We start from the raw sequence: 13671 nt of genomic DNA on the forward strand, positions 1-13671 counted from the left end.
CGGGCATACGGATGTGGAGGGGCCATTGAGAAGATACAAGATGAGAACAGATCCCTTTCTTTAAGATTTTGACATCTCTTACACATAATTGCCAGGGACCAGGCGAGGAACACGACAGGCCTGGGGATCTGAGAGAGCTTGAGGATGGAAATCAAGGGGGAAATTTGTAGCTTTGATTGGCAGGAGAGAAAGTGGGGTCTGGAATAAACGAGGTATCTAAAGACGCTGGAATTAAGGCCAGCGTTAAAGTTGGGTACATATGAAAGACTGGCCTTGCCCGTCTGCCATCAGCATACCCAGATCCAAATACATTGATACTATGGGAAATCGGCAAGCATGGGCTAAACTGTGTAAGGTCTCTCAGACAGCTAGGTTGAAGTAATTTTAAATTACCCTGGGCACATACTAATTGAGTGGCTGATATGGGCACAGGTGTGTCTCATATCCACTTTAACATGCCAGGCCAGGTGCTGGCCAGTCTGTTGGTGCTCAATACAAGGCAAAAGCAGTGACCAAGTGACAAGTTTATCACAAGCTGGGTGAGGACACTAAAGCCCAACTCAGAGACGAGACTTGGGTCTTCGAGCGGAGTCCTCTCTGTTCTCCAGTGCTGGGGTCACAGGCACATGTGAGCACACCTAGTTTTTGTTTTCATTTATCTTGGTGGTGACAACTTGAATGATCTGCTTGGGAGCACCGGGCCATCCCTCCCGGCCCATGATGGGGTTTTAAGCAGAGTCTAGCCATCCTTTTCCCCAATGAAGGCAAGGAGCTTACAAAGGTCACATAACTTGTCAAGGTGAGCAGGAGTAAGCAACAGAAGCCTGGGTTTTGAACTGTATCTCACCCGAGCTGCCTCATTCTTTTGAACAGACTACAGCCTGTGCTCCTCTGTTCCTTGGCCTGAGTGTAAGTTCCCTGAGAGCAGACAGCATGCCTGAGGGTCCCCTGGAGTCCCTGCCTGTTCCCCGTCAACACGGGGAGCACTCCGTCAAGCACCCTACATTTAAAAGCTACCCGGTAGGAATAGGAAGTAATTATAGTGAGGGAGACCTGGGCGCTATGATTATTAGGCTTTGTGCTGCACATAATTAAAACAAGAGTGAACATGAAATATATAATTTCTTCTAGCTCTGGCTTAATTAAGCATTCATTACCATGTCTGATTTGGTGTTCTGTGAAAAGGACTGCTTAGTAGGCATTTCCTGTGAGGAAGCTAATCAAATACAAAACAGAGATCAGAAAGGGTGACGAGAAGAAAGTCACCAAGCACGCAGAAGGGCAGTTCTCAGCAAGGTGCATTACTCCACCTGAGGCACAACTTTCGGAAGTCTGGAGAAGATGTAAGAACAGTAAGAGAAGGCAGGGGGCCAACCAGGATCTGGCAGCAGCATTCCAGATGCACTGTGCTTCCGGGTGGAACAGAAATCACAGATGGGTGGACTTTTCACGGGTATGCTGGGCATAAAGAGGTGTGCGGAGACCTCTTTAACATGTCAATCACTTGCTGTCTTCACTGACAAGCAAATGGCATAGTTACAAAAGCAGAACACAGCTCAGCATGCTGAGTCTTGTCCCGTTTGCTCGCCTGACACATGTTGCTTTGGCAAAGCAAAGGTCTTGAGAAAACTCACTGCAATTAGAATTTCTGATGGAGGTTTAAGCTGAAAATTTGGGTAGCCAATGGTAATAATAATGGTGAGTGTCTATCACATCTTATTACCAAAGCTTATATTAGAAATCTGTTGAGCAATCTTGAGCTCCTGAGAGGCAGGGCTCCTGATTTCCTTCACGTTATAAATAGAGTGCCATGCCCCAGGGATTCAACCAACACCAGAAGAAGTGCAAACACCAGGTTGCGGTACCTACATTTGCATCCTCGTGGCTGTGGCCATTCGTCTCCACCAAGTCCTTGGTACCTTTTAGCTGCAACGGTTAAGCAAAAACAACAGAAGAGAATAAGCAAGCATAGCCACTAAGCATATATCATTCTGTTAACGCAGATACATCTGAGGTTGCATTTTATAAAACTTCTGAGGACAAACAGATGGAACAGATAATCACAGTGAGTCTTACTGAAACCAGTTTGTGACCAATATTTTATAAAGCTTGAGGGCTGGCAAAAAAAAAGAAAAAGGGATCTTGGTCATTATTTCTTAAGTAAGATTAGAAAGCAGTTCTATAGACATAAGATATAGAAAATTGGTTCTTCAGAATACTAAATGGTTTCATTTCCTGGTGGGATTGCCATTAATTTAAAGCCTGCAGTATTTGCAGGTTGCCATCAGCTAATGGATGTTCTGCTAACGATCGCTGGGGAATGATGGGCTTCCAGCCACAGAACCCGCTGCAGCCTGCTGTACATGTCTGGAGGGCAGGGCTGGGATGACTGACGTGGCCTAACAGTTTGAGTCTTTCAGGAGGACTAGGAAGACATATCTGGTCAGGGAAGCTTTAGAATTAAAATTCGTTTGCAAATGAGATTTTTTTGCAGCACCCCCCACCACGCTCAAGAGATTTCAGGAAACCTTTAGAATCCATCCTATCCTGACTGGCAGTAGGCCTGTGGTGACTGAGGACAAAGGACAAGGGATAGCTGGCCTGGTCCCTGGGTCACCTTTCTTTCCTGCTTCCGATGCTCAGGCAGCAAAACCAGCGCCTTTCTTTCTGCCCAATAGAAAATACTTGTGGGAAAGAGTTTATTAAAATTTGGAGGAAAATAAAATCATTTATACCTCCATGCTTGATTCAAGAACATTGTTTTCTGAATGGCTATTTGTTCACATTAAAGAGAAGGAATCACTGGGCTTTCAGATGTTTTCCACTTTTCGAGAAGGCCACGTCCAGAGAGAGGGCTTGTTAAAGGCTCGGTGACCGAGGGTATGAGGGGGAAGCAGCTGATTATGGATCTAAGGCTGTTCGGCTCACTGTCACATTAATTGTTAGCCCAATCGGCCACAACAAAATCGTGTTCCCTCTTTCTTGGGGCTACATCGTCAATGGTGGTATGCTTGACAATACAGGGGCATGGTGTAATGCAGGACATACGGGAATACTAAACGGCACAGGCCACAGTGACAGGAACGTTCTATCAGAGTGTACGAGGAGAGTCTGTAAATACTATCCTCTATTGGCTTAAAATTCCTTATTAAGGGATCCCCTTCTTCCTTTTCAGTCCCCCGTCTGCTCATCTTCCTCTGTCAGGTAACTCTGTGTGTGCGTGCGTGTGTGTGTGTGTGTGTGTGTGTGCACATACGTGTGCGCGCACGTATGTGTGCGCGCGTGCGAGCAGCCTCCCTGGGCTCAGGTACTCTTGGTGCCATTCATTTCACGTTTCTACTGCAGATGGGAAACGCCCCTTTTTTCTCAGTCATACTTTATAGATCTTTAGCAGTTCTGGTTGTTCTGAGTTCTTTTCATAGGACCCTCCCCCCAATCTCTGTCTCTGGAGAGTGGAGTGTGATGCTCCATCAGTGGCTGGGCTGTACCCTGCATACTCTAGTGAGTCTTTCTTAATACATTCCACACAACTCATCTCTTTTGATGAGTGGGTTTAGCCCTTAAATCAGAGGGTAGGATTTGAGTCATCTAGAAAAATGAGAAATACACAACAAGCATTCCGGCAAACGCTATCTAAAACACAAAACAAGCCCCCACCCCACCCCAGAACGACAAAACAAAACAAACAAACCAACCCAGAAAACCCCTACAGAGACCAGCACAATCACGGAGCTCTGTCTGTGAGGTCCAGATTAAATATGAACTTTGCTTTAATGTCATGGGGAGGGTGACAGCGCCATTACACATCCTAGGAAGGAGGCCACTGTGGACTTCATTAGCCAGAGTTTTCAGCTCCAGCTAACAGACCCTGACCCTTGCAGCCTGTGCATGTTATTGAACCTGCATTGGTAACAGCTGTATTTAGAAAGGCTTTTCCTCCAGACCCATGAATGTTTATGAACTATCTAAAAATCACCTTCCCTCACAAAGTGCTTCCACTTTCAGTGAAGATGAAATATGGTTTTTAAATTCCCAGTCCACTGTGAAGTCACTGAGTGACAGTTGACTAAAATATCTCTTTCTTCTTTTCTTCTTTTCTTCTTCTTCTTCTTCTTCTTCTTCTTCTTCTTTTTCTTTTTCTTCTTCTTCTTCTTCTTCTTCTTCTTCTTCTTCTTCTTCTTCTTCTTCTTCTTCTTCTTCTTCTTCCTCTTCCTCTTCCTCTTCCTCCTCTTCTCTTCCTCTTCTTCTGTTTCGTTTTTCAAGACAGAGTTTCTCTGTCCTAGAACTCACTCTGTAGACCAAACTGGCCTTGAATGCAGCGATCTGCCTGCTTCCTTATGCTGGGATTAAAGGCATGTGCCACCACTTCTAGCCCAAAGCCTCTCCTTTGAAGGTATTTAAATGGTATAAATAAAGTTTTTTTAAGCATAATTGAGGAGCAATTTTAAAACTATATTTTGGTTAAAGAGGGCTGGGCTTGCTATTTGTGTTTCTTGACATGCCTTATTAACATTCATTACTTGTTGCCTGAAAACCAAGGACAGAAATTGGCAAGGACTTCCAGGGTACGCAGGCTTTTTTTCAGCAGGGACAATGGGGCTTGGCTTTCACTCTGCAGACCCCTCTTATGCTACTGTAAGACTATGCTTCCCCATGCACTGATCAACGTCAGGCTCCTGTTCCATATCGGAGCCAGAAGGAAGCCATCAGCTTCCCAGACTGCAAATGGAAATTCTGCGGCTTACTAGGATCAGATAAGGGGCCCGACACAGGAAAGATACATTTTTAATGTCTCTCTGCATCAGTCCCTGTTTATTCACATGTCTGTAGGAACATCATGGATTATGCTTAACTCATTTTCCTCGCTCTTAGACTAGAGAGAAACAAGCAGCTTCCTCTGAAACATGGCTTCACTGCCAGTAGTTTAACATGGTATCAAAAACCATCTGTCTTCTGGAGGAAACAATAACATAACTTGGGTGGGCTTGGATCATCAGAGGAGATGGCGGGGTGAGGACAGAGTGGTTGAGAATGGCATTATAAATCCCAGGGGGCCGGGCGGTGGTGGCACACGCCTTTAATCCCAGCACTCGGGAGGCAGAGGCAGGCGGATCTCTGTGAGTTCGAGGCCAGCCTGGTCTACAAGAGCTAGTTCCAGGACAGGCTCTAAAAAAGCTGCAGAGAAACCCTGTCTCAAAAACAACAACAACAACAACAACAACAACAACAAAAAAAAAAAAAAAAAAAAAAACCAAAAGAAAAAAAAGAAAAAAAAAATCCCAGGGGGCAGAACTGGATCGGTCTCCTGCAGGTTCCCTTAAGCCCTGTCTGCATGGGTGAGAGCCTGTGTTTGCAGTGTCTGGACTGACTGGGAGAGCAGGGGAGAAGTTGGCTCACTCACTTGTTCCTGGAGCACTTTCAGCAAGGCTTGTGTGTGAGACTGCTCCTCCTTCGCCTGCTCCAGCTCGGACTTCTTGTTATTTAGCTCCTCCTGGATGGCCAGCAATTGCTGTGGAGTCAACAGAGAGCTGGGGTAAGGGGAGGTGGGAGTGGGCAAAGGCCAGGTAGAGAGGTAAGGGGGTCAAAATGTCCTCCAAACAGCACGAGCTCTGTTTGCTTGCTTTATAAGCATGAAAGCTTCATCCAGATACCCGGTAACTTTAGGTTTCCCCACATAGGAAAGGAACCCTGAAGTTTTGGACACACATGCAGGCTGTCTATGATACTGATATTTAATATTTGTGAAGACAACATTATATTCCTCTGGCCAGTGTGTATTTGTAAAAATCACAGAATCAGGTCCATAAAACAAACTGACATATGAGGGGCTGGGGAGATGGCTCAGAAATTAAGATCTAGGTTTGGTCTCTAGAACCCATAGGGCAGTAGGTAACAGTCACTGCAGTTCTAGGGAATCCAATGTTCTTTTCTGGCTCCCATGAGTGTCTGTACACACACACACACAAACACAAACACACACAATCTTTTTTAAAAGAAGCTAAAAATTAAAACACAGTCTACCCTCTCTTGATTTCCACATTGAAGTAAAGCTAGTTTCATGGCAACACCATACAGCTATTTCCCCAAGTGGCAGGGACCACAAAAGCCCTTTCTGCTTTCTCTGCTATGATGGAGATGTTTTATTGGATCAGCAGGATGGAAGCCCAACTGCAACCCATACATCAGCTGAGAAAACTGCTGATATAAGCTGTCAAAACACTAAACTATGGCCTACACCGCTATTTTCCAGCAGGGCCACTGTGGGGACTTTGTAAGCCTTGAGCATTCCTTGCCCTATCAACTGTAACTCATCTGGAGGCTTACCTCATCGACCCGAAGCCCAGGACCACCCTGCACAGACACTTGGAGGTTAATGCGATACGGCTAGAGAATACATTCAAGAACTGCAAATCTGGCCCTGGAAACAACGATGTCTATTCAAAGCCTCTTGACAACAAAGGACCAGTTTGGAAACACAGAAGAGCGTATTCTCCTGCTGTGGTACATAACTAATGCCTCTTGAGGGACGTGAAGGAGTAGTGTGTTCCTATCGCAAAGGGGCTGACTCCAGCATCAGGCCACAGCGTCCAGGGGAGCCTGCTTGCTAGATTTTTTTCATGCTTACGTCCACCACTAGGAAGGATTTCACTGAGTCTTTAATACCACCCGGTTTAGTAGAGCTGGGTGTGGGAGGTGCTCACAAAAACCAAACCAAACCAAACCGAACAAAACCAATGAGCCCCCCATGCACCCTCCCCACACCATCCCTTCTTCTAGTCTTGTTAATACAACTCTTTATTTTATAACTGTGTACAGATTTAAAAATCTCCCTTGGTTTCTCTCTGAACGGTGATTTCTCTCACAACCCAGTTTCCCCTGTTCTGCTATTGTGGCTCCCTTTGACCACTCATGAGCCTGAACTGCGTATCAGCAACCTAGAGGATAGGAATGTGAAGGGCCCTGGGGTCCTGTGGCACAGGGAGAAGCACCTAAAAGACAGCAGAAATGGTGGGCTCTGCTCCTGTTCATTCTCATTAGTCACTGACCAGAGGACAGCCCGAGGTTGCCTGTTCTGACTCAGGTGCTGAAGATGATTTTGCTCATCAAAAACTTAGAAATCTAATCAAAGGACACTTCCCACATATGAGTGGATATCTCCAGGGACCATATAAACCTGCATCCAGAGGTTTGTGTTTAGAATTCCAGTGCTCCTATAGTGTCATGGCAGGTGGAGATAGACAAACCTCAAGAAAATGGAGAGGCACCTAGCCTGGTGCACACACTGGCAAAACAAGAGACTTCCATCTCAAGGTGGAAGGCACAGACTGACACCAAAGATTGACCTCTGATTTCTATATGTGCTGTGTGCATGTATACACCTACACTCATGCCCAAACAATGAATGAACATGTATACACACATGTATTTTAAAAGTATTTCAAATCCAATTTTTAATTCAAGTGAGCAAAATGAATGGAAAACTGTCTTCAAAAGGAAAGTAGTATATTTCTGCTCATTGCCCAGCAGTAGAGGGTTTGTTTTATCCATGGTGGTCTAATGTGGGAGGTCCTTCTGTATATGTGTTGCTTTTATTGGCTGATGAATAAAGCTGTTTTAGCCAATGGTTTAGCAGAGTAAAGCTAGGTGGGAAATCTGAACAGAAATAAAGAGATAGAATAGCCATTTACAAGGAGAAGCCATGTAACTGATAAAGGAGAAAGACGCTAGAAGCTTATCAGTAAGCCACAGCCTCATGCCATACACCAATCAATAGAAATGGGTTAATTTAAGATGTAGGAGCTAGCTAGAAATATGCCTGAGCCACCAGCCAAACAATATTGTAATTAATATAGTTTCTGCGTGATTATTTGGGCAGGGTGGCCGGGAAACACAAGCACAGTCTCTGCTTACAGTGGCCACCCATGTGCACAGCCCTGGATTGTGAAACTGCACAAACCCCGGATATGGAGGAGTACAGAATAACACACCATGTAGCAAGACAGGCCAGGTTACACGGATGGCCATTAATTTGGCCCCATTCCTAGGGGAGGATGTGGATGTGGTCTCCACAGGAGCTAGTCTGTGACCTGTTAGTCTTGTTTGTTAATTTTCTGTTGTATCTGTAATGGCCATACACTGTTTTAGTAATTTAGGGGAACAGACTTGGATATGACTCTGAGCTGTTATTATCAACACTGAATAAATGAGAAGCATGGTAGAACTTTTCATTCCATCTGCATGTATACACACACACACACACGTATATACACACACAGCTAGTAGAACCTTCCATCTCATCTGCACACACACAGACACACACATGCAGCCAGAACCTTCCATCTTATCTGTACAAACATACACACCCACACACCTTTCTCCTGACCTTACTTCCCATTAAAGCTTCCACATGACCTCATTCTTCCATGAAATTGTACTTTTAAACAAAATTCTTGCTTTCAGCCCCATTCCCTTTTCTGCTTGTGTATAGTCACTTTAATGCTTATAATGTCTGGACTTTTATTTGAACTTATCTTTTTCTGATAACATATACATTGCTGTTGTTTGCATGTATTTTTCTGGGATGCTGCCGTATTTCTTATTGTTTGCTCTATTTTCAATATGATTTAGTTTTTGGATCCACCCATGTTAATAGTTTGTTCTGCATCTATGGGGTACATGGAACCAACTTATCCAATCTGCCCTACCAATCAAGAGTCAGCACCTCGAGTTCTCCCAGTCTGCACAAGATCACAGTGGAACATGCCAGCTCAAATACTCATCTGGTCACACGAGCTCTAGATTGAGGGCTTGCCTACAAGGTAGGATGTGGAAGCTGACCCATAGGATTACAGTGAGGAAACATTTATCCTCCCTACATACAGAAGAAAAACTTTAGTCAGGCTTCTTATTTTTGCCAGTAAGAAGAGCTAAAACATTTTCATTGTAGCAAGCGAGTAAAATCCTGAGTGGCTGTGTATGGTTTGACATGGGCATGACCATGCCAAGGACTCCAATGCTTCAGAACCATGGGAACACTAAAGCCTTTCCCAGCTGAGGCTCAGAGGGATGGCAAAACCTCCATGGTTCCTTGTGTGGATGCTGATAGTGTATGCAGATGTCCACTGTAGCTTCTTTCTCCCCTGGATGAATACAGCCTGAAGCCTGCTACCCTACAAGTCTCTCCTTGGGAGATTAGATAAACCTGCCTTGGTGTTCTGTTGTATACGATAACTCCGCCTCCTGCTCAGCTCTATGTAGTAACCCCACCTCCTGCTCAGCTCTATGCAGTGACCTCTGCTCAGCTCTATGTGGTAACCCCACCTCCTGCTCAGCTCTATGCAGTAACCCTGCCTCCTGCTCAGCTCTATGTGGTAACCCCGCCTCATGCTCAGCTCTATGTGGTACCCCCACCCCTGTCCAATAAAGACAGAGAGCTCTCTGGAGTGCTGCAGCTTCTCTACCTGAGAGAATAAACCACACAGTCCCAGATCTTGTGTGCCCCTGTGTTTATCTTTTCTTTATTCACTCCCTGTTCCAGTCAAGCCAATCCCGGAAGTCACTCGGGATACAGTCCTTCATTTTTAAAAATGCCCATTTTCTATTCCCCTGTGACTTTCAGTAGCTCATCAGATGTTTGCAAGTCCTGGGTTTTATTTACATTTCCTAAAAGAACGCTTAAAGACAAGTGGCCTGCATCCCTCCCACATACTAATATCACCTGCAGAGTACAGCTTTCTGGGACCCACAGAAGCCCAGGTAACTCCAAAGACTGAAGGTGGGAACCAGGCACCGATGACTTTCCTAAGCCTCCGTAGATAGCGCTAATGAATGGCCAGGGATAGCATTACCACCTTCAGTGCTCATTAAGCCCTCACTGGCTGCAATGGGATTTCAGTCCCTAGTGCTCCACTTCAAGTGTTCTGATGCTGCCAGCTTTTGAAGCACTTTTTTTCCTTCTCCCCACATGCTCTCTGTGGTGACCCTAGTTGTGCCCATGGCTTAAGCTTGCATACTATGTATGCTGGCATTCTACAAAGCTGGTCTGTTAGGGTCTTACGTGTTTTCAGTATGTATAAGCCTCTTAATTAGGTATGTTGCAAACTGTGCCTGTTAACACATATCTGCCTACCTGCCATCTACCCAGATATTTTCCTGACAACCCTGCCTGTTCTGTTACTTACCTTAGCCTTGCTCTCAATGATGCCACCAGCTATTCTCTGGATGCTGTCTGTCCCTCTGATATCCATTCTGCACTCCACAAGAATTAAAGGGGCCCCTGACTTAAGGATACTGTAACTCCTTGGCACCCGAATTCCTGTCCAAGAAAACCATCACAATAGCCTTATGTCTTGGTTAAGGTTTCTCCTGCTGTGATTAAACACTATGGGGAGGAAAGGGCTTATCTGGCTTATGATTTCATATCATTTTTCATCAGAAGGGAAGTCAGGACAGGAACTCAAACAGGGCAGGAACCTGGAGGCAGGAGCTGATGCAGAGGCCACGGAAGAGTGCTGCTTACTGGCTTGCTTCACATGGTTTGCTCAGCCTGCTTTCTTATAGAACACAAGGACCACTAGTCCAGGGATGACCCCACCCGCCATGCGCTGGGCCCTCCCCCATCAATCACTAATGAAGGCAATGCCTAACGGCTGGATCTTATGGAGGCATCTTCTCCCCTTTCAGATAGCTCTAGCTTGTGTCAGGTTGGCATAAGACTCCAGCACACCTTGGGTTCTTCGTGGAGACATCTTTCAAGCTCCGAAACGGCATCAGTTGATCTTCCTTCTCTGTTTCTGAGGCACTCGCCACTGTGCCAGCCTTTCTAGCCATGTCCTCAACCAGATAACTTCAGTCCGCGCTAAAGGCAATGCTTTAGCTCAGCCAGTATACAGCCGCTAGTAAACGAGCAAATGCATGGAAGGATGAACGAATGCTTGCTCTCACTTTCCTACTCCAATGCAATTAAACTATGGCTCCACAAAGAAGCAGCAAAAACTACCCGATGCTCTCTCTCACACACAGGATAATTTATTCTTCTAGGCAAACAGACATAAAAAAAACTCAGAGGAAAATTATGGCTCCATCTGACATATTTGATTCATTACTCTGTCAGTTCTAGCTATTCTTAATCTGAAGGATATTTCCTCAAAGGTTAAATAATTCCAATCAATGGATTTATAATTATGTTACTTATTCCCCATGTCCCACTCTCTCCCCCAAAGAAACTTCCTTTGGAGGGAAAAATAAAACCAATACCCTTAGAGTCTTTTGTGCATTCTATAAAATTAATGTTTTCTTTGGTCTACAAAGTATAAACCCGAGAATCTAATATTTATGTATTCAAAAACAGTGGTGATCCAAACTGCTATCCTTCATTTCACTAGGTGCCCTATAAAAAGTGAGATAGTTTACAACTAGACAATCGTGTAGCCAGCTTTTCCGGTCCTTTCCATTGAAATTTATGAGACTATATACTATTCTTTCTAGTTTGAATTTTTAAATATCAACGTGCCTCAATTACAGACGTTCACAGGCAGCTAGAACTTAATCAGAAGTGTCTCCCGGTTGGACTGGCTGACTGCAGCATAATTCTAATTTAACATTTGAGAGTATGGCATTAAACAGATGCACTATTACATTCTTGGGTGGTTACAACTGAGTGTGTTCCAATTAGACAATTATCCATATGCCAATCAAGTGGAAACACTCGAGCGGACAACAAGCAGGTAAATAAACACCGCACCTGACATGCCTCGATATTTCTGGGCTGCGGATTTAATGAGATCATTTGTAATGCTCTTTGGGGATGGAGGCTGTGGGGTGTAATGGCTCTTCCTTTCTAACGAATTCAAAAGCACTGCAAATGTCAGGTGGAGCCCTGGAATAAGTGAGGTCACATTTCCCCCTTTTTCTTTTCTTTATTATTCTTAACAGAGGGCAGAGTCACAGGCCCCTGGACGTCATGTACCTGACGTCTCTCTGTCTGGGAGAGATCCACTATTTGCACCATTTTCTTTCCTCAAGCTGCAATTTCTACCTTGGCATCCACGGTGCACCATCAATCTTAAATGGAAACCAGAACACGCCAAACTTACAATCCTCCTAGCAACGACGTGAACTTAGGCATTCATCATTGCCTCTTAGGAGCCAGCCTGAGGGAGATGTTACGGTGAACACTTCTATGAGTGGTATGGTGGGCTGAGCTTTCCTTGAAAAACTACAAAGCCTTCCTTCTGTTTTTGTTTCCTAAATCTTGCAATTTTGCTACCAAAATAACGTTAGCGGACGATGTAAGGCTGGATCCCATGTAAGTCAGAGACGCTGGGGTAGACGGGGCTTGTGAGAAGTAGACCAACACCATTGTACTGGAAATGGCGACCTGCTGGGAACTCAGGGCTCTCTGGTAGCCTACAGAGCGCCTGGGAAATAGATAGAGGTGGTTGACCTCACAGAAAGGAGAAGACCTTGAAACACAAAACTGATTTTGTGCCCTCCATGACTGGCAGGAGCAAACGTCCTTTCTAAATTTAGGTTTATTTAAATTGGTGACCTCCTGACACCAGCTGGAGCTCTAGGGATAGTGACTGACCCAGTGACTCACTCTCCCTGTGGCCTTTCCTCTCCCTCTTGTCTTTGCTTCAGGCTATCGCAATGGCTTAGCTCTACATTCAGTCAATATCTATTGAAAGTATTCAGTTAATATCTATTCCTTCAACCAACCCGGCCTCCCTACCGGGCTAGATAACATGGAGGATACAGCAAACAACAACAAAACCTGTCTTCCAAATGCTGGCGCACGAAGATGTTAATATAAATACAGTAACTAACACAGAACAACACAATATACTCTCATAATGAATATGACCAGCGTGCTTTACAGAGGAATTCAGGAGCTTTTGGGCGATCAGATTCCAGGTCAATAGAGCAGGCTCAGGAGCTCTCTTCTGAATCACTTGCTTCCCTAGAACCAAGCCATTCAATCTTTGAACCCATGGAATGTCATGAATTGAAACTTGACACGATTCAGTTCTGACTCCGTGTTAACACAATTATTCTGCCTTCATAAATTTGCTATCAGTCAGATGCTCCAGTTAGTGAGACCGGCCTTAAGGCCAGTAGATCAGCTAAGGAAGTGAGGCTGGGCGTTTCCTGAAGGAATATTCTACCCAAGGCCATAGTGGGTGTGACGAGGTGGGCCACTGGAACAGCCCACTTTGAAAGGCTGGGCTCCTTGGCAAAGGCTGTGAGCATCCAGCCTTGCTGTGTCTACCTGCCTCATCTCCAATCTGATTTCCTCAATTATTTCAGCCTGCAACACAACTGTACACGTGGTCAGCTTGTTGACCTGTTTTAGGCTCTGAGATGTGAGCACACGCTCCTTAACTCTATCCTTCTAGCGTGATATTTCACCCAGACACACCTTCTGGGGCCCTCCAGGCACTCTCTGCCTCTTTTATTCTGCTCTGGGTCTCACCAACACTGAGCCTGCAGAAGAACATCAATTTCGGGCCCTGCTGAGGTGGCCCTGTCATCTGAGCCTCTCGTACTCTATGCCTGCAAATTCTGAGTCGGTCTCCTACCAGGAGGAAAGGATAAAATGGAGAAATCAAGTGCTCACAACCTGAGAGCCAGGCTATAACCTCAACACAAGCATGGGAGTGGTGTTCCTGA

At 45.1% G+C, this 13671-nt stretch overlaps 1 protein-coding gene across 3 annotated transcripts in view; it reads right to left on the reverse strand.

The window, feature by feature from the left end:
• Enox1 (ecto-NOX disulfide-thiol exchanger 1) overlaps positions 1-13671 on the reverse strand; it is a 551532-nt gene that overhangs the window by 46025 nt on the left and 491836 nt on the right. For all 3 annotated transcript variants that reach the window (XM_038310117.1, XM_038310118.1, XM_038310116.1), the window contains 2 exons: positions 5402-5509; positions 1870-1926 (listed from right to left, as the gene is read on the reverse strand). In XM_038310117.1, the coding sequence (XP_038166045.1) occupies positions 1870-1926; positions 5402-5509 (165 nt within the window). The remainder of the gene's footprint in view (positions 1-1869; positions 1927-5401; positions 5510-13671) is intronic.

The sequence above is a fragment of the Arvicola amphibius genome, chromosome 13 (genome assembly GCF_903992535.2).
Source record: "Arvicola amphibius chromosome 13, mArvAmp1.2, whole genome shotgun sequence".
NCBI classification, from domain to species: domain Eukaryota; kingdom Metazoa; phylum Chordata; class Mammalia; order Rodentia; family Cricetidae; genus Arvicola; species Arvicola amphibius.